The sequence below is a fragment of the Martes martes genome (assembly GCF_963455335.1).
Source record: "Martes martes genome assembly, chromosome: 17".
NCBI classification, from domain to species: Eukaryota; Metazoa; Chordata; class Mammalia; order Carnivora; family Mustelidae; genus Martes; species Martes martes.
The window spans coordinates 7359882-7381855 of record NC_137905.1 but is presented as its reverse complement, the minus strand read 5'-3'; the positions used below and the strand labels follow the sequence as shown (position 1 = coordinate 7381855).

General features: G+C 40.0%; 1 protein-coding gene across 1 annotated transcript; it reads right to left on the bottom strand.

Moving 5' to 3' along the window:
• Positions 1-5562: 5562 nt before the first annotated feature.
• Positions 5563-18543, bottom strand: GCSH (glycine cleavage system protein H). The gene is made up of 5 exons (XM_080827838.1): positions 18285-18543; positions 14250-14329; positions 13044-13107; positions 7873-8004; positions 5563-6221 (listed from the first exon to the last, which is right to left on the bottom strand). The coding sequence occupies exons 1-5, from the start codon at positions 18430-18432 to the stop codon at positions 6124-6126; spliced, it is 522 nt and encodes a 173-aa protein (XP_080683964.1). The 5' UTR covers positions 18433-18543; the 3' UTR covers positions 5563-6123.
• Positions 18544-21974: the final 3431 nt, after the last annotated feature.

The following is a 21974-nucleotide window of genomic DNA, read 5'->3' as shown; positions in this document are numbered from 1 at the left end:
CCGTCGAGCCGGAGGGTGCTTGGGGCGGGGGGAGGGGGGCTGCCCCGCGCGTTGTAGGGTGCTCGGCAGCGGCCGTGGCCTCCACCCTCTGGATGCCCGGCAGCCACAAAGGTGTCCAGCTTTGCCAGCTGTTCCCAAACCGCGCCTACTCTGGAGAGCGGCTGTGGGCCCAAACCTCCTAGTGGAGCCCACTGCCGGCTTGTTCGACGGGGCAGCAGTTTGAATCCGCCGACGGCACCACGGCGCGCTGCTTAGACTTGTCCTGTTGCGGTACAGCCCTGAAGGGAAGTAGCCTCAGGCCCTTAAGCCAGAGGACGAACTGGTCGAAGACAAAGCAGAGCTCCCCACTCCTCCCCTCCGTTTGTCCCCGCACTTTGGAAGGCCTCGGCAGTGCAGCTGGGAGTGGGAACCTATGGCCCAAGCCAGTTACCAGTGTTGGAGCCTGGACCCAACTCACGTCTGATTCCGAAGCCGGTCTGCTTTCTAGCTGTTGTTCTTCCCTCAGTCTGAGTATTTCTGTTGTATAAAAGCATTTTTTAAAAGATTTTATTTATTTATTTGACAGAGATCACAAGCAGACAGAGAGAGGAAGGGAAGCAGGTTCCCCGCTGAGCAGAGAGCCCGATGCGGGGCTCGATCCCAGGAGTCTGGGATCATGACCTGAGCAGAAGGCAGAGGCTTTAACCCACTGAGCCACCCAGGCGCCCCTGTATAAAACCATTTGAATGTCTTTTATAGCACTATGATTAAGAGGCGTTTGGAAAGATAGCTATGTATTACCTTTTTTTTTTTTTTTTTTTTTTTAAACAAGCCCTCCCCCGGTAAATTACCCTGGAAAGTCTACGGAAAAACTACTGTTAAAACTCTGGGATGTTAGAACAGAGTACTTTTCTGGATATGACTTTTTTGGGTGTCATTTCTTTACCTAAAATATGCACATTTGGATCTTGTATCTCACAACCTGAAAGAAATGGTATGCCTGCATACTTCTAAAAACAATTGTACAAAACTGCACTACTTCACTGCACATTTTTTTTTCAAGATTTTATTTATTTATTTGACAGGCAGAGATCAAAGCAGGCAGAGGCAGAGAGGCAGGAAGAGAGAGGAGGAAGCAGGCTCCCCGCCGAGCAGAGAGCCCGACGCGGGGCTCGATCCCAAGACCCGGAGATCGTGACCCCAGCCGAAGGCAGAGGCCTTAACCCACTGAGCCACCCACTGCACGTTTTTAAAACATAAAACGTTCATAAATTTAAGTGGTAGCAGAGTATCATAGATGTTGGCATTTAGAAGTGTCACATCCCAGGGCGCTTGGGTGGCTTAGGCAGTTAAGCGTCCCACTCTGGGGTTGGTCCTGATCTCATGGGTTGTGAGAGGGAGATCTGCACTGGGCTCTGCGCTCAGTGGGGAGTCTGGTTGGTTATTCTCTACCTCTGCCCCTTCCGCTGCTCCTGCTCTCTCTCCAATAAGTAAAATCTTAAAAATAAAATGTTACATCCCTCTTTGAAAAGTACTGAAATAAATCTAATGACAGTTTTGATACCCATCAACATGTATTTAAAAATATAAACTAATTAAAACAAATTTTCTTTTTAAATTCATAATTGTATTCAGATTCTACTGCCTGCACAGAACTTTATTCTAACATATTTATGATCAAATGGTCAAGACTTACTAAGTAGTCGTGTCAATTTGATGTGCAAAAGAAAACAGTAACTTGAAACTTCAAGACCCTAAGGCTAAAACATAAAACAGTGCCTTGTTTTTCCAGATGGAGAAATGTCCTTATTCCTACTAAGCTGACAAACAGTAGGAATGTATTACATGTGTTGATAGTTATTAATGTTGCTGGAAGTTACCACAGTGAAATGGGTGGCACTGTTCTCCCCTCCACAATTCTTGTATCTGAGGATACGTATCACATGTTGCTAGAATGAGACAGATTCGGCCCCAATTTTATTCTTTTTAAACATATATAATCTGATAACTTGTTCATATGAAGATGCATATGAAAGAGGTTTTGTTATAGCAGTCTCTCAAGTTTTTAAAAACTTTCCACACAGAAATCAGTTAAAAAAAAATTTAATGATAGTTCAGCTAGGTCCTCCTTCACTTCTGAAAACAAAATTTGAAATCACCTGACTAGCCGGCGGCTTTGTTACCGACTCACTAAAGCTATTTTCTGTTTCTGGAAAGTATACAAAAAATTTTAACCAACTATTTTACTAAATGACTCTTAAATTTGACTGTAACCATGGTTTTCATTAAGCACGTGGGAAAGTTGGAAGATGGTACCTGATTTCCTTAACAATAACTGTGCCTACACACCTTTTTTTTTTTTTAAATTAACATATAATGTATTATTAGCCCCAGGGATACAGGTCTGTGAATTGCCGGGTTTACACACTTCACAGCACTCACCACAGCACATACCCTCCCCAATGTCCATAACCCCACCATCCTCTCCATACCCGCCCCCACTGCAACCCTTGCTTTTAAATGGGCTAGTGGTAATCACTGTTGGAAGTTCAGCAGGGAAAAACCTGATAGCATGACTGAGCAGAAACATTCAGGGACAACTGTTCAGTTATTATTACAAAAAGCCATTATAGACTGAATCAAGATATGAGAAGCCCTAGTAGAATAAGATTCTAAAGTTGGCCAAGGAATGTTTCAAAAGCAGAAAGATGGAGGCAAGAGATATATGAAAACTGTATTTTCTATTAATTTTGCTGTGAACCTAAATCTGGCCTAGAAAGGGAAAATACTGATGGCGATATGTAGTGAGTAATAAAACCGTTTGCAGGGAAGAAAGAATTTAATCACCTTGTAAAGTGAGGGCCCTTTCTGAGGAAAGCATGTGTGATTGGGTCTGAAAGAAGAGTGATTGTTTCGTTTTTGCTTTTAGTTTTATTTGTCAGAGAGTGAGTGAGCGAGCACCAGTGGGGGAGCAGCAGGTAGGAGAAGCAGGCTCCCTGCAGAGCAAAGAGCCCAGTGCGGGACTCCATTCCAGGACCCTAGGATCATAACCTGAGCCAAAGGCAGATGCTTAAGCGACTGAGCCACCCAGGGATCCCGAATACCATGATTGTTAAGCAGTAACGAAGACAGCTACAGTTAGCATAATTTTAGAAAAATATTTATTTAGGGGTGCCTGGGTCCTGCTCTGCAGGGAGACTGCTGCTCCTTCTCCCTCTGCCTCTCTCCCCCACTCATGCTCTCTCTCAAATAAATAAAATCTTTTTTTTTTTAAGATTTTATTTATTTATTTGACAGAGATCACAAGTAGGCAGAGAGGAAGGCACAGAGAGTAATAAAACCATTTGCAGGGGCGCCCGGGTGGCTCGGTGGGTTAAGGCCTCTGCCTTCGGCTCGGGTCATGATCCCAGGGTCCTGGGATCGAGCCCCACATCGGGCTCTCTGCTCAGCAGGGAGACTGCTTCCTCCTCTCTCTCTGCCTGCCTCTCTGACTACTTGTGATCTCTGTCTGTCAAATAAATAAATAAAATCTTTAAAAAGAAAAATTAAAAAAAAAACCATTTGCAGGGAAGAAGAGGGGAAAGCAGGCTCCCCACTGAGCAGAGAGCCTGATGTGGGGCTCGATCCCAGGACCAAGACCATGACCTGAGCCGAAGGCAGAAGCTTAACCCACTGAGCCACCTAGGCGCCCCTCAAATAAATAAAATCTTAAAAAAAATATCTAGCGAGAACAGAGAAGCAGGGGGAGGGGCAGAGTGAGAATCTCAAGCAGATTCTCTGATGAGGGCAGAGCCCCATGCAGGCTGATGCCAGAACCCTGAGATCATGACCCCAGCTGAAACCAAGAATCAGAAGAAGCTCAACCAACTGAGCCACCCAGGTGCCCCAAGTAGTTTCTTTCTTAAAACTTAATGTGATTTACTTCTTTAAACTCTGGGAGGTGATAAAATTTTTAAGGTGATAAAAATTTGCAATACCTCTAGGGTAACCTGTCCTATTTCTTGAATTTTAATTATTAGCAAATGTTATCGAAAACCTTTTTAAACTGTTAGGACCAAAACCATTCAAAAGGAATATGAGGTCAGAAAAATTAAATTCTCTGCTGATTTACCATTTGGAAGGCCGTTCAACGCCTGTTATTTTTGACAGCACTATAGTAGAAATGAGGGTTGAAATGGTTCTGTATTCTAAATAGCAAAAGGCCAACTTGCCATACCGACTGGCTCTTTGAAAAAGCTCAGAGGGATCCTAACAAAGCAAATGTGTGTCTTTGGGAAAGGATGAGAGAATAAAAAACTGCCCATCTCTTTCAGATGATAATCACTGATGTCCTTTCACACTGGAATTACCACTTTTGCTTGCATTGATCCTCCCTCCCTACCACCCCTATTCGAACTTCAGTATTTTTATAGTAACATTAGCGAAGGAACTGATAAAGAATGGAACAGGAAATGTGAAAATCCTAACCATGGATTTTTAAGTGTCCAGCTATTTAAGTGTCTTATCCTCTCCACTACCTTTCTTTTCTGTGAAATGATGGTAGTTATGGATCTGTCCTACCTAGCTCTGGATATTGCTGTAACCATCAAAGAAGGTAATGTGTGAGAGTACTTCAAAACAAAAGAGTAAATCTATATAATTGTTACCCATTCTTTTTTATTTCCAAAGAAGAGTAAATTAATTTTTAATAATTAGAAGTTGATGAATAATTATACAAATAAGGAAAACAGTCATCCAAAATGTTTTGGATACTTTCTTGATAAGGGTGTAAAGATATAGCTCAGCAGTGACATGGCCATTAAAAGATGGCTTCTTTCTCCTGAGGAGCAGGAAAAATTTATTTACCTACCTATTTCCTCTAGGTTTTCACATTTGCAGTTTATTCACCATCAGAAGGTGGTAGTATCTGAACACATCCCTCTTCCTGCACTAACTGGGAAAAACGATGGAGGTATGTCTGCTCTTACTATGTGTATGTGTGTATTTATATATATTTATAATTATGTGTGTATATATAATATCCCCTTCAAAATATCAGTGGAGTATACTTGGCTTAGAAAATATGCTATTTAGCTACTTAAAAACACCACTAGGCACTGTAAATTTGCTTAAGCTGTGAAGAATATTCACTAAGTGCATGTATGAGCTCGTAAGTTCCACTATGTCCATTTCTGTTCCCATTACTTAAAACAGAAACCTAAATGTGGTTTATTTTCTTAAGGATGCCATGTGTTGTGCTTAGCAAACTTTTACCTTTCCTTGTTTTCCTCTTCTGTCTTCTAACTTAGCAGTATTAAAAAAACAAAACAAAACAAAACAAAAACCACCAAAGTCAGTGTATTTTTTGATTATATTAAAGATGACCAAATGGTACTTAATGCTATCAGGCAATTAGGTCTTTAAGAAAAACCAGATTTGTGACTAAAAGGAAACATTTTCTTGGAAACTTTGTTATGGCTTAAATTTCCTTTAAAAAAAAGTAACTTTCTGTAAGTTAAAATCAGCATTTGTTAAAATGAGCATTTTCATAAATACTAGCAGAGTCACTAAATGAAATATTAAGTGCAAAACAGAAAAACATGATTAACGAAGAAGTTGAATGTTTTATTATTAAACGATTTATCTTCCTGCAAAGCTGTTGCTTCACTGTATAAAAATAGCACCAGCAAGTGCAGTATACTGCAAAATTAAGGTAGTATTGTTTTTATCTGACACTAAACAACTAACAAACCTTTCTCTACTGCCAGTTATTTCCAATGGAAACATTTTTTAAGTATTTTGATCTCCATCCAGGGATAGATGTAAGGAAGTTAAACAGTATTCCCTAAGGCTTAAGGTAACAATGTCATCCTTCAATTACATGATTTTTATAACTAGTTTTTAACCACAGATAATTTCAGGATTCTGAATATCATAACTGGAACATAAAAATCATACGGTGTTGCAAAACAGAGGCATACTGTCTTTTTCTGCAGTCATTATAAAGTTAAGGGGCATTTTCTTCCATTAGCATTGTTGCAAGTAGTTTCTTTTTCTACTGTTACTACTAATAGTTGCTATTTTAAAATCCTCTGTGTACCACTAATTTAAGACAACTATGCTAGATTAAGTTGTTTCATACTAGTTTATTTAGGGGTTCCATTTTCACTCCTCAATAGATTTTATGTATTTCTCATATGCTTCTTCACTCATTAATTCATCCAGTTCTGAAGGATTACTGAGTGCTATCTTGATCAGCCAACCTGCAACCAAAAAAAAGTATCACATTCCAAATTACCTTTTTAAAGAGTAAAAGTTCATTCAAAATGTGAAATTTTTGAGCCTCATCATTGATCTAGTATTCTTTAAGTAAATCATTGTTCAAAGAGCTTCATATTTTAGCCTTAAGAATTCAGCTGATATCCTTGCATATCACAATTGAAAAGAATGAAAGTGCAGAATAGATTCTACTCTAATAGATTAAGAACTCAACCTCACACCTGTCAGAATGGCTAAAATAAAACAAAAAAACAAGTGTTGACTAGAATGTAGAGAAAAAGGAACCTTTGTGCATTGTTGGTGGGAATGCAAACTGATGCAGCCACTGGAAGACAGTATGGAGGGGCCTCAAAAAGTTACAAGTAGAGCTACCCTATGATCCAGTAACTGCACTACTGAGTATTTACCCAAAGAATACAAAAGCTAATTCAAAAGGCTATATGCACCCTTATGTTTACTGCAGCATTATTTACAACAGCCACATTATGGAAGCAGCCCAAGTGTCCATCGACAGATGAATGGATGAAGATGTGGTGTATGTATATATGTGTGTCAATGTGTACAGAATGGATTACTCAGCCATAAGGAAAAATATGAAATTTTGCCATTTTCAACAACAAGGATGGAGCTAGAGAGTATAATGTTAAGCAAAATAAGACAGAAAAAGACAAATACTATAGGATTTTAATCATATGTGGAATTTTTTAAGTAAGCTCCACAACCAGCATGGAGCCCAACATGGTCCTTGAACTCAGGACCCGGATCAAGACCTGAGGTGAGGTCAAGAGTTGGATACTTAACCGACTAAGCCACCCAGGCACCCATATGTGGAATTTATGAAACAAAACAAACAAAGGAAAAAAAATAAGAGACTCTTCAGTTTAGAGAACAAACTGATGATTATCAGGGCAAGGTGGGTGGAGGGATGGGTGAAATGTGGCATTGGGATTAAAGAGTATATTTATCATGATAAGCTGTGAGTAAAGTGCAGAATTGCTGGATCACTGTACTGTATACCTGAAACTAATATAAATACTATATGTAAACAATGCTAGAATTAACTTTTTAAAAATTAAAAAAACAAAAAACAAAAAACAAAACCTCAAGTTGTCATAACTATCGGCAACACTGAGGGATCCAAATACACAAGACCAGGGATATCTTTCTTTAACAGAGGAACACCGACACTGTAACTGCTGAGGTAAAGAGGAGCCGGGAGCAGAAAGCACTACTAGAGTTAGAAGGGCTAAGTGACAGGCAACAGAGAACTACAAACTAATCTTAATTTGGCAATTCGTGTACAAAATGGTGAAGTTTTATTCTATTACCACCTACACCACACAATATGATTGGACACCTTTATGTGTGAAGACGTGAATACTTTGGAAGTGTTCATAAAAAGTCTACACCTGAAACACTAAGAACTCTATAAAATAAGGCAATGCTTTCTTTGACAGAGATCTAAACCTAACCTTACATATTCAGCTTCTGAGTTTCCCCTTTTTAAAGCAAAACATCCCTATTTAGTATTAAAAAGTGAAAAAGATGGAGTTACTATCTGCTAAAGCTCACTTTAAACTCTTAAATGTTAACTGCAGCAATAATCCTATGAAAAAATTTCTAGCAACAACTTACCATCTTCATAACAAGATTTGTTGACAAGTCCTGGATTTTCTGCAAGAGCTTCATTAATTTCAGTTACTTCTCCTGACAGAGGAGAATAGAGTTCACTAGCAGCTTTCACGCTTTCCAAAGCACCAAACTCATCTAAATTGAGAAAATTAAAAAAATATCAAAAGTCAATGACCTGAAAATATAAAATAAGGAGAAGTGGTCACCCTTAATATAGGCACGATAGAACATTCTAAATATCTTTAAAGATTTTACTTATTTATTTGTGAGAGAGAGGAATAGCGAGAGAGCACGAGCAGGTTGCAGGAGAAGCAGAATCCTTGCTGAGCAGGGAGCCTGACACAGGGCTTGATCCCAGGAATCTGGGATCACGACCTGAGCCACCCAAGTGCCCCAAAACATTCCAAATATTTTTAAAAAATCACAGGCTTCATCATGCTTATATCACCTGCGATTAGAGTGTAAATAACCTCAATAAAGTGGACCTGTTTCAGACAGAGTCAACAACAAATGGTGATGTATCTCAATACCAGATGTACTGAAACCCAGTAAAACTCAATTTTCTTTCAATTTACCATGGCTCTGAGAAGGTAAATGAAAATTTTAGGAGATTCTAGTACTGGTGAAGTACCACATCAGACCACCCTTCTTGCAGATTATTATCTTGCAGATAATAATTATAAACTCTGAACAAAACAAAAAACAATATTAAGGCTCTGAAGAGTGACCAAAGGAGGAGTCAGTCCTTAAAAGGAGCCCCAAATGGGTGCGATCTTCATTTATGTAATTCGTACTGACAACATTGCCCATTCAAAGCACACAGTGTAACCAGAACACAGAGAAAACCAGTCTCATTTGCTTGAGAGGTCAGAGGATGGAACATGACCCTGCCAAGGTAACTGGAAATTGAGGGCTGAAATCCTATAAAGAAGGGAGCCATGGTTGAGAAAAAGTAGTCAACAGATCCCAAAATGACCACAGACCCACACAATGGAATAAGCAGAGAACCTAAAATAACTTTAAAAAGATCATCACATGTGAACACATGGGGGAATACCTGCAAAGAAATAGAAATTTTAAAAATGGACATCCTAGAACTGGAAAGTGTAATATCTAAAAGGAAATTCACTGGAAGGCAGGAACAACAGAAGGGTCAGTGAATGGCAACAAAGAGCACCTGAAATCAACCATATTTCAGTCTTTTGATTGAAATGAAAGACTGAAAAATTAAGAGACTTAGTCATCTGTGGGACAACACTGAGTGATCTGAACTGAATGATACTGAGAATACAATATACCCAAATTTGTGGGATATAGCTAAAATAGTGCTTGGAAGGAAATTATCTTTAGGCCTCATTTACAAAGAACATCTTAAAAATCAGTGACCTGAGTTCTAAAGACACTAGAAAATGAACAAAAGCAGTCAGTTCATGGGAAGGAGATAATACTTGAAAGGGACAACAGTGACTTTTTAAAAAAAATGGCCTCTGACCTGAAGACAGGCACCAACCTGTCATTTAGGGCAGCCAAAATTCTGAGAGAAAATCTCAGTCTTAGTTGGCATAAGGAACCAGAAGACAAGCTGAGGCCACTGTAACTACTGGAAAGTGAGGTGGGAAATTCCAAGGAGAGAGACTAAATAAGGGAGAGCCACAAATCCTGTGCATAAACTCTATCCAGGTCTCTCTGAATGATGCCTGAGCCATGCATGCGCACACCTGGTGTCCCACCTAAGGCTAAAAGAATTAAACTTAGATTTTAGTTGCTACCCACCGCAAGGGAGACAGCATTTTACAGTATGGGTAAAAAGCACTTACTAAATTTTCTACCTAAAGAAAAATTAGAGCACCTTCAGTCTAAGTTGAAGGAAGAAAACAAAGATATGGGCACAAAATAAATGGACTATTAAAAAAATTACCAGTAAAAATTTGCTTCTTTAAGATTAGTATGATTGATAAATAGCTAACAAGACTGATTTTTTAAAAAAAGAGAGAAAACACACAAATTACCACATCTTTACTACTGAATCTGACAACATATCATGGAAAAATTCCCCCCAAAACGTAACAAAACCAAAGATAGTATAGAAAATATGAATAGCCTAAAAGAAAAGAAAAGAAAAAATATGAATAGCCTTATTTGTATCAAAAACCTTCCCAGAAAGAAATCATCTGACTCAAGATTTAACTGTTAATTCTATGAAACATTTAAAGAAGAAATAATACCAATCTTGCACATTCTCTCAGAAAGCCTGATGCTCCCCGCTGCTTATGCAAGCATACTCCCTCTTTCTCTCTCACTCTAACAAATAAATAAAAATCTTAAAAAAAAAGTAAGTCAATATAACTAATTCCAAAATATGACAAAGCCATTATAAAAGATCAGTATCTCTCATGAATATTAATATAAAAATGATTAATTAGCAAATCAAATCCTGCAGTTTATTTTTAAAGATAATTTTTGCATCACAACTACCAGGAAGGCAAGTCTGATTAAACATTTTAAAATAACCTTATTCATTACATTAACAGAATAAAGGAGAAAACCCTTATGAGCATATCAATAAGATGGATAAAACAAATGTGACAAAATTCAACAATTTATCATCCATAAATGATTAAAAACAGTCAGCAAACTAGATGGAAAGGAACCTCCTCCTCTGATAATGAGTATCCAGTTAAATTATCATGCCTAAATGATGAAATCTTAATGAATTCTCAAGATCAGGAACAAGGCCAAGGCAATGATGTCTACCTCACTGCTTCTATACAACATCATACTGACTCAGGGCTGTGCAATAAGGCTAGAAAAAGAAAGAAAATGCATAAAGATTGAAAAGAAATAAAGCTCTTTATTTATTTATTTATTTACTTATTTTTTAAAGATTTTATTTATTTATTTGACAGACAGAGATCACAAGTAGGCAGAGAGGCAGGCAGATAGGAGGAAGCAGGCTCCCCACTGAGCAGAAAGCCCGATGCGGGGCTTGATCCCAGGACCCTGGGATCATGACCTGAGCTGAAGGCAGAGACTTTAACCCAGTGAGCCACCCAGGTGCCCCTAAAGCTCTTTATTTATGGATTACAATACTGTTTACACAGAAGATCCAAAGGAATTTAGAAAATGTTAAGAATCATTGAATTTAATAAGGCCCAAAATGAAAGCAAAAACTATGATAAGTTTCAAGAAGAAAACACGGAGAGTACCTTTGCAAACCTGGTATATGCCACAGCTGGTCAAACTTTCTCAGTTCATACTGCCCTAATTACCTTAGTAACATATTTTTCGTTTTAAACTACACCTATTTACTGATAATGTGTGTCTGATGCATACTATACAAGTTCTCCATCAGGGAATCAGACTGAACACCAACCACTGTCTTATGATCCTTGTTTACTTTCATGCAGTATTTGCTTCAAAGACACATTACCCAAGATAACATAGATCTAATATTGGAACTAACTCTACTGAGCTATCAGTGTGTGGTGTCCAAAAGAGGTTGAAAAGTTTAAACATCCCACAGCTCTAGGGTATATAGGATGGGAATCATGGAGACAAAGATTTCTTAGAAAAGATGCAATGTTCTATACATAAATAAAAACACTACTAACCTGGACTTGTTAAAAATTAAAGCTTATAAAAAAAAAGTTATGAAAACGATAAGGCAAAATAAAAAACTATGAAAAAATATACAGAATGCTTAAAAATCAATGGTAAAAAGACAACCCAAATAAATTTGGTAAAGCCTTGACTAGAGATTATAAACAAACAAAAAAAGATGAGTAGCAAAGCATGTGGATGGGTGCTCAAGAATAATTTGTCATTTCACAGTGGGATATGCAGTGCCTAGACCTCTCCCATGTTGCTGGTGAGAATGTAAAATAGTACAGCCACTTTGGGAAACTGTTTGGCAGTTTCTTATGAAGTTAAACATACAACTACTACACTACATGCCAGAAATTCCATACACATACACATATACATAAACACCCACCCAAGAGAAATGAAGACATTTACAAAAAACACTTCTACAAAAAAGTTTATAGCAGCTTTATTTCTAAACAGCTAAAAACTAAAAATAACACAGAAATCCATCAATAGGAGAAAAGATTAAAAGGTTACATAATGGTACAATATTCAGCAATAAAAAAATAAACTACTGATCACTGAACATAAACCTCAATGTCATAATATTGGACCAAAAAAGCCAGACATAATATAAAAACTGTGTGGTGCCTTTAATGAAGAAAAATAATACACAAAACTAACCTATAGTGACAGAAATCAGAGAATAGTTTGTCTCGAGAAGGGTTTTAATTGGCAAGGTTTACAGTGTTTGTCTAATTGCATTGGATTATATACTTCATGCATTCACTGTATGTAAATTTTACATCAATTTTATAAAAGCCTTTAGCAGAGAAGTCTAAAGAACTTCTTAGGGATATCTAGGTTAACGTAAGTTTTTTAACCACAGAAAGCAGGTTCATGCTGCTCATTTGCTCTAAAGAGATGTTCAAAACAGGATCTCTTGCTTGAGAGAAGCAGAGTGGGTACAAAATATTATGAGAAAGCAACAACTGTTCTCTGATGCCCAGAACACAGAAGAATGAACAGATAAAGATTATTAATCACAAAAAGGGTCTTATGACACTGGAAAAGGTTCCTAAGAAGACCTTCAAAAAGGAAGATATGACCTAATATTATATGAGAACCAGAAAGCAGAAAAAGTTCAAACAAGATAAATGACTGGGGAAAGTTTAAGCAGAAAAAAACATGGCCAATATTGTCCAAGATATTTAGAAAAAGATTCTTTACTGGCTCCAAAGAAAAACAGATTTTACCTTCTCATCCTACTTTTGGATACGGCCATATGACAAAGTCATACTTGAGGATTTTGCTGCCATTTTGTGACCTCTGACACAATGACGCAGAAAAAGCATGAAAAGAGGTCCTGTCCTTGATGACCCTTCACTGTGCCACTGAGCTAATCCCCTGTTTCCACCTATCTCCAGACTTCTTGAAGGAGATAAACCCCAACTGTTTAATCTTTTAGGTGAGTTTTCTGTTACTTGGATAAAAAGCACTCTAACTGGTCCTAGGTGCAAACAAGTTATTATTCAAGGTAAAGGAAACGTATGGCATGAATAATATACCAAGATGAGAAAAATACTCACCTTGTTTGTTCAGTTTTGTCCCGACCTCAGGCAGACTACAGTAAACAACATCTCCCAAAGCTTCCTAAAACAAACAAAACACAAACCTTTAAGAAATCAAACCTTCCAGTGAATAGAAACAAGTCAAACACTAACCTTCTATAATTCAGACAGTACATATTTTACACTCCAGGAGCCACACTCTTTAGTTTTTCTTACAACCCTTCAAAAAATGCAGAACAGCTAGCCTGGCCCACAAGCAGCAGTGTCACAAACCATATTCCCCTCACCCCATATACTAGCTCCTCTGAAAACAAACACACCTTGTGCTTTTCCACCTCCACAGTTTTGCTTAGGCCATTTCGCCTTCGGTATTTGCTGAAATCCTTCCCACTGATCTGTAAATCATAGTCCTTGCACTCCCTGAAGACTCTGACTCCAAGTTAAGAAGTAAGCTCTCCATCAGGTGAGTTACAACCCTTGTACTACTCAGGTCATCCATCATGTAATGTTTTGTGTGTCATTTTCCACGTAGGTGATTCCCCTCATAGATAAACTCCAGGAGGGGAAGACAACACTTGTACAGCACTGTACACAGTACCGTGTACTGGGCCTCAGTAGGTACACAGATAGGTCAGTGAAGATACAATTGTCAATGATGCTCAATACCTGAGATTCCAACACTTCTGAAGAATACTCTATATTCCTTTCAGTTACAGTTTCCCCTTCCTGCCCCAGTGGAAAATCACGGACTCATACTTGCTATCTGGCTTCTCGTTTCCTTCTGTATAATTTCTCAAAATGGGATCAGTGGGAATAGCGAAATTAAGAGAAAAATATTGGCTACGTAAATGGTTTGCCTTTGTCTAATCTGTGCCAGTCTAGGTTTTCCCTCTTCATCCCCAGGGTTGCGCACATATCACAGTGTCCACAAACGCCGTCAACACTCCCACGCCTTCTGCCTGCTCTTCTTTCTCCCTTAACTGCCCCAACACGAAATACATTTCTTTCCTGAATAAGGTATATTTACTTCTAAGTGTTAATCTTTTAAAAATCTGTTAAAACACTGTTTACTGCCCTAATTTATCTTTTGCTTGTTTACTTGATTGATGTTCTTTAAAGGGCCCAAAATAACAAGGGGCAGAATAAACAATTTTTTTTAAAAGGTAGAGCAATCCAATTTAGGCAAGAGGAGACCGTTTTAAGTATTTCAAGACAATCCAATACCTGTGCAAAATTGCTGATTCCCACTGTTCCAATACCATTTTCTGTTGTTATCCATTCATGCTTGTCTGTGAATTTACGCACTAAAACAGAAGACCAGTATTTCAGAAAAGCAGTGGTATCACTTCTTCAAAAGCACTTTTCATACCAATACTGTCAAAAGGCAAGACCTTCCCAGTATTTGTGTTTGATTTACTGACACTGCCTTTCAGTAACACACTGCCCAGGAAAAACCAGATCACATGAAAAGACGGAACATCTTCTTACGAGTACCATCATTTAGGCGAAGATGGCCTGATGTGAATGAACATCTTGTGTATCTTTTAGAGATTTGGTTATTCCAACATTAGTCTAAATCACTCATACAAACTATTTTGGAGCGTACGTCAAATGTATACTCATCTATTACTGGTCTGTCTTACAGAAGGTAGTCTATCCCTCTGTAGACTTGGGGTGAGGAGGCATAAATGCTCATAATGCTTGTAAGTGCTCATAAATGGACATAGATTACTTAACCTGAAGAAAAATAAATGTGCCTTTTTAGGTAGAGTTAACCTAAGAGGGTTTCATTGCAACTTGGTTATAAAGTGGAATCTTACATGAATGAAACTGACCAACAACTGTAATTTGATTAAGTTACTAAAATTCCATTTTCATTGAATTTAAGCCTGCCCTTGGAGAAAGTGGCTACTATCATTTAAAGAAGCAAACTATAAGATCAGAACTCAACAGTCACCTCAGAGCTAAGGCATTAACTGCTGGAAAGTCAAGCTCTGTTCAATATTCAATGGACAGGTTAGCCCTTGGCTTTATGAGCGTCTTCTCTTCAAAGACATGGCCGAACTATTCAAGGATTCCTGGAAAAAAAACTGATCAAAGTTCAAGACATGTGAAAAAAGCTATTTAGAATTTAATGTTAGTAGTACCTGCTTTAAAGAATAATTTTTTAAAAAGCACATACTACCTTCTTAAACATATGTATTACTTTCTGAGGCCAAATATTTTTCCAAAAACAGTGCCTCAGAAGTTAATGGGACAATGGTTCATCAATTCAAATGCTGTTTTAGAATAAGCCTTTCTGGTTCACTCATACACCTTACCCAAAAGATAGCTGTACTTAAAACAGCATTAAAATGCTTTGATTACACAGCTCTGATCCACAGCAGAATGTAACTTACTGCTTTCTTTTTCCACTAATCATTAAAAAACTTTAATTTCATATTCTTCACTGGAAGAAGTTGTAAAATCTCTCACAAAAGGAACTTGCTTTGCTTCATTCCACTTCAAATAGCTAAATGCTTCAGGTCAATCTGATCTTTCCATAAAGTTTAACTTTGTGTTCTAACTATAACTCTCTCCCCACACTGCCTTTTCTTGACTACTTCAAGTTTAGAAGCTCTTTCTTGCCAGAAGCCTTCTGGAGCCCTCCAAGATTCCCAGGCCATCCAGCTGGCTCCCATAGCACTCTGTACCACTCTCCCCAGATCCTGACCCTACAACACCCAGCACTTCAGGAGCTACTCATATAGCCCTTTTGTCCATTCTCCCCATCAAGGAGATGAAGTACAAAGCAAGCAAAAGCATGGGTTATCTCATTTTCATTTGTATTCCCAGTTCAAACATAGTGCTTACCAAACAGTAAGCACTCAGAGGTTTAAGGAGTGAAGTAATTCTTTAGTTTTAATTAAGTAGATTCTGAGCAAAATACCTGTATAGGTACTTGGCTACAGTCAGTTCTCCCTACCACTCTGTTACAACTCTAGAGCTGGCCGATTACAATACAAATTACAAAAACTTTAAATAAAGTTTTTTTAAACTTATTTTAGTAAGGGGCAGACAACAATAAATATGACTTCTCTGAGACTACTGTCTCAATTTTGGCCATGGCATCTTGCCTAATTGTAAAGATAATCCTAGGAGTAAAGCTGCTCACACACACTCAGTTTACTGATTCAGCAACCACAAATTTAGAGGAAAGACAGCAACATTATAAGGTAAATCCATGTTAAGTCCACTCAATTTCAAAGTCCGGGAGACTATTTACAAGGTCAAGCTGTTTAGGCCAAAGACAATGATTATTTTAATTCTCCTTTAACCCTCAAGCCCAAAAGGAAAAAAGTGGACAGATTAGGTAAATAATTACTTTCTGAGTCTTTAAGAACATTATTTTTTGCTTCAAAATGAAGCGTTTTCACTAATTTATGAAACGTATGCATTTTCCTCCTTTCAGAGTCATTAGTCAAGGGGCACCTGGCTGGCTCAGTAGGTGGAGCATGTGACTCTTTTTTTTTTTTTTTTAAGATTTTATTTATTTATTTGACAGACAGAGATCACAAGTAGGCAGAGAGGCAGGCAGAGAGAGAGAGAGGAGGAAGCAGGCTCCCCGCTGAGCAGAGAGCTGGATGCGGGGCTCGATCCCAGGACCCTGGGATCCTGACCTGAGCCGAAGGCAGAGGCTTTAACCCACTGAGCCATCCAGGTGCCCCAGAGCATGTGACTCTTGATCTCAGGTTCGTGAGTTCAAGCCGCACTTGAATGTGGTAAGCAAGCATGGAGCTTACTTTAAAAAAAAAAAAAACAAACCAACAACAAAACCAAAAACAAACAAAACCCTCCCCAAAACCACAACTATTCCAAAGTCACTAGTCAGATAACAAATATTGGCCAATTTTTACCTACTTGATTCTATAATATTTAATAACGAGTAACATTTACCAAGTACTTACTATGTGTCAGGCTATATGTACAGCGGTTACATTATTTCATTTCATCCTCCCAACAACTCTCTGTGGTAGAGGTTATTATCATTTCCATTTTTCTGATGAGGGAAACAGACTCAGAAGTTAAGTGACTCTGCCCAAGATCACATAGCTTATTAGAGGTAGGATCAAAATGGGAACTTGGGTCTCTCTCTGTTCTTAAAAACTTTGGTGTTCAACCAGATCATGGGTATTGATGTTCTGGACAATATTTAACTAGCTAACTGGAAACTGCAAAATGTCAGCAGTAGCGTCACAATGAATAACCAAAAGAAAAAAAAAAAAGACTTGGAATTCATTTCTTCTCTGAGGCATGCTTTCCCTTTTGTATTCAAATAGGTAATTATTGATACGTGTTACCAGCAGAACTAAAGGAATACATTAGCAACAGGAGAAAAGCATCTTTAGGTTTCAGGCTGTAACGAATCAATGTTATCAAGTCTTCCATTTCCAAACAGGTTTCTAAAAACAGTGAACTTAATGAGACAACAGCCATCACAGGCCTATGCACTGCTAAGTAAGAAGCCTGAGTTCTTGGAGGTGCAGTTAGCATCTCAAGCATTTGTGCCCGCAGTAAGAAAACTTTTCCTGCTGCATTAATTGTGCTAAAGTATAAAGTAGCACAGATGACCAAGACATTTGTGGGCAGGGCCCCCAGTTACTTCAATTGCATGTCCGTGTGAGGCCTCATTTCTGTCCCAACACATCCATAACTCAGTATAGACTTTAGCATAACGTAAGGGTCCAAAAGACTTTATCTCACTGTTTTTAAGAAACAGCCGAGTATTCAAAGTTATGCTCACTTTTGCTAGTAAAAATCTAGCTCCAGTGTTTTAATTTTATTAAATGCTCTTGCTTTTGTTTTACTTCAGAGTTCTCAGTGACAGTCCACGTAGCAAACTAAAGCCTACCATGTCTCCAATTTTAGGGCCCACGATACACACACACGCGCGAGATAATCTAAGGTTGCGAAGGAGCTTAGCGATGCTTGCACGGTTCTCCAGTAGCGAGCGGCCGGAGGTCCCGCTGGAACAAGCCCGCACTTGGCGGCCGCGCGTGTGCTCCAGGCTTCCTCCTCCTGGCTCCCCAACCCACAGGACAAAGGCTGCAGCGTCGGTCACGCGACTAGGGATCCCAGAAGAAGCGAGGGCAGGGGCACGTCGTTTGACCCAGGTGGTCAGCACCGGGGAATCGAGGTAAGCAGCGACCGGAGGAAGGAGGCGCCCAGCTCTGTCGCCCCAAGCAGCCCGGCTCTCCCCACGTGCCCGCCTGCGCTTACCGGAGAGCAGAGCGGAGCCTGTGCGCAGTGTCCGGACGGTACCCGCCCTCAGTCCCCAGGGCCGCAGCAGGCAGGGTGCGGTGGGCGCGGACGTGACGCGCAAGCTGCAGGCCGTGGCCAGCACGCTCCGCATGGCTCGCAGCGCCATGTTCACAGACGCGGGGGGGTCGTAGTGCAAGCCGTGCGGGAACCCCGGCCGGCAGGGGCGGGGCGGGGGCGGCCCCGGACCGGAGCGAGCCGGAGCGAGCTGGCTGGTGGGGGGGTGGTGCTTGGTAGGGACAGGGGTGGGGATTCCAGGCCAGACACGGGCCCAGATAGGTAGACAAGTGCGAGAGGGGCGGAGATATGCGGAAGAATTGTGGGCCCGGAAGGGGTGGGGTGAGGGGCGGGGCCTAAGCGCAGTAGCTGGTTGGAGAGGGCGGGGTGGGGCGGGGCTGGACCTTGTCCCGGGGAGTCGCTTTCCGGCAAGTGAAAGTGCAAGGTCAGCAGTTCCAGCTTCGCCTGGGTGAGAGACACTACGGGGCTCTGAGAAGGGTTCCCTATAGAGATGGCTTCTCGGGGTGCGCATTCCTGTGCCATCGCTTCCCAGAGGTCCCCGGGAAGGTAGAGTGTCCCCAGTCCTGTTAAAGGATACCCTCCCTTCCTTCTGTAGAGGATCAAGTTCACCCAGAGCAGGTGGCCAGGTCTAAACTGACTCATTCCAAAAGAAACCAGCCGTTGGGCATTGGCCAAAGGGGGGGTTGTTTAGAAGACCCATGCTGTTGCACTGAGCTTCTATCCCACTCATAAAGTAGGCACTGTCAGCGCATCTGTCATGCTCCATCTTCCTTTCCCTTGCTATGTACCAGGGACTGTGCAAACATTACCTTTTTAATTCTCTCCAAACCCCTTTCTGATAGGTATTACTTTTGTTTCACAGGTGAGGAACTGGAGGCTCAGAAAGGTTAAATGACTTGCCCAAGAGTGGAATGGGGAAAGCATTTATAGCTCAAGCTGCTATTAGATGGCAGTAACTGAACTTGACCTCTAGTTGGATTCAAGGTCAACTGCTCTTAAACTCTGTTACTATGTGCCTCCCTTTGGGAAGCTGACTGGCTCACAGTGGTCTTCTCTAAAGTCCAGATCTTGGCTAGCTTCTGTAATGTCAACATTCTGTTTTTATTGTTGTTTTCTTATAAGCCATCATAGCATACTGCAAACCATGCCCTAAAATATTTATTCCTTGCTTGACTAATGCATTTGGTGGAAAAAACAAGGTCACATACCAGTCTGTGGACAATATCACATGCCCTTCCACTAAGACAGTAGAAAATGTGTCAATTTTTTAAATAAGCATTAGGATAACCAAAAAAAAATTTGTTTTTCATAACTGATAGCCTTTGTAACATCCATGGCTTGAGATTTGAAAGGTCATCTCATAACATGTTTGGTACAGACACCTGAAAATTGCAAATACCTCACAAGGGACCCACTCATGTCTTAAAGCTTTTTTTTTCCTCTCATAACAATATAACTGAAGGAGTTGCCAGTTTGATATTTACAGTCAGTTAAGGACTGGAGAGTAGATGGGAAAGATGAGAGAGATGAAGAACTTAGAAATTCTCCAGATCTTAGAACTTTTCCTATTTATTTTTTCTATTTTCTATTTTCCTATTTATTTCCTATTTCCTATTTAACACAGACTGTATGGGGGCACCTGGGTGGCTCAGTTGATTACACATCTGCCTTCAGCTCAGGTCATGATACTGGGGTCCTGGGATGGAGCCCAAAGTTGGGCTCCCTGCTGAGCGAGGAGTCTGCTTCTCCCTCTATCTCTCCCCTGGCTCATGCTCTCTCTCTCCCACATCCCTCTCCCCTCTCCCTCATAAATAAAATCTTAAAAAAAAAAAATACAAAAACAGACTGTACCTATCTGGGTAGGTCTCTGTACCAGTCTATTGAGAATGTGTGTACACATTGCTATGGGTTATTTGATGAACATCTCTGCATATAAAGCTCATGCTCATACCTGACACAATAAAGAATGGATGATGGGCTTTTGGTAGAATAGAAGATTATGAAATCCCCAATGTCCATGTTGTATGGCTCTTTATAAAGGATCCAGGGTTTTTTTGTATTTTGTTTTGTTTTTATTGTCAGGGTAGGATCCTGATTCATCTGTCATAAAAAGACATTTAAGTTCTCATCCAGAAAGAAGACAGTAGTTCAACTCCAGGATTGATTAAGTCAGTCATCAGGCATTCATGTTCCTCTCATCTTTCTGCTCTGCTATGTTCGGATTGCTCCCCATGGTTTCAAGGTAGCTGCCAAAGTTCCAGGAGTCTTGATCAGACCAGACAATATCTAGCAGCATAAAACCCCACGTCTCTGTGTCTCTTTTTGTTAGCAACTAGACCTTTCCAGGCAGTATCCTGGAAACGTCAGATTTCATTGACTAAAACTGGTCATGTGACTACCCTAACTCCCTCACATCGAGGGAATGGATTATTAAGACAAATCAGGATTTACCTTGGGTTGCTACAGGGTCACCTTCCCATGAGTCATGTGGGAAAGGGGTAGAGGTCTACCAGAACAAAGTTGGGTTCTGACAGCGAGGAGGAAAGCATGAGATAGATTTGGGGCAGGTAGTCTGGAGGATCTGTTATCACAGGTATGTGAAGAGGAGGGCCCAGACCTGTGAGCTGGAGAGGATATGTGAGGTGTGTCCCCTGCGTGGGGGAGGGATAATGTGCCCTTAATTGCACAGACCAACCCTTTTATTGTCTAGATCTGTGGTTCTCAGAATTTAGAGCCTGGTTATGAAGTCTGACTGCACATTAGAATCACCTGGGGAGTCTTGAAAACTATTGTTGCCTGAGTCCTAGCCCAGAGGTTCTCATGTATTGGAATGAAGTCTGCAGATTCTAGCATGTGGCCAAGGTTGTAAACTACTGGTGTAGATCAACAATTCCTGTAGTGTCCTCTACGGAACACTAGCTCTGACTGAGGTGCTGCAGTACTGGATGCCTGGGTCAGAGAGGTTTGGGAGTCAAAATACACTTTCTCTCTTGTGCTCATCTCATCCCAGCAGTGCCCTTTTAGCATATTAAAAACTCTGACAATTCCCATCCTGGAGAACTTGTATAACCTTTTATACAAGTGTGTGTCTCACATTTCTTTGATTCAGAAACATTTCTGAGGGAATGACACCTGTTATGTTGAATTGTGTTCCCTACAGAGATATGTTGAAGTCCTAACCCCCAATACTCAAAATGAGATCAGAATTGGAAATGGGGTTGTTGAGGATATAATTAGTTAAGATGAAGTCCTAATGGAGTAGGATGGGCCCTCAATCCAGTATGACTAGAGAACTTATAAGAGGAAAAGAAACACAGGGACAGACACAAGGAAGAAGGCCATGTGACGACACAGAGATTAGAATGATTCATCCTCAGACCAAGGAACACCAAAGAACACCAGAAGCCGGAAGAGAACATGTCCCCATTGACACCTTGATTTGGGGCTTCTATCCTACAGAACAGAGACCATAAATATCTGTTATTTTAAGCCACCTAGTTTGTGCTACTTTGTTCTGGCAACTGTAGCCAATTTATATGACGGCTATTAACATCTCTTCCCGAACACAGTTTGGGAAACCCTGAACTAGAATCATTCAGAAGCAACCCCTGACCAACCAAGAAGATGAAATAG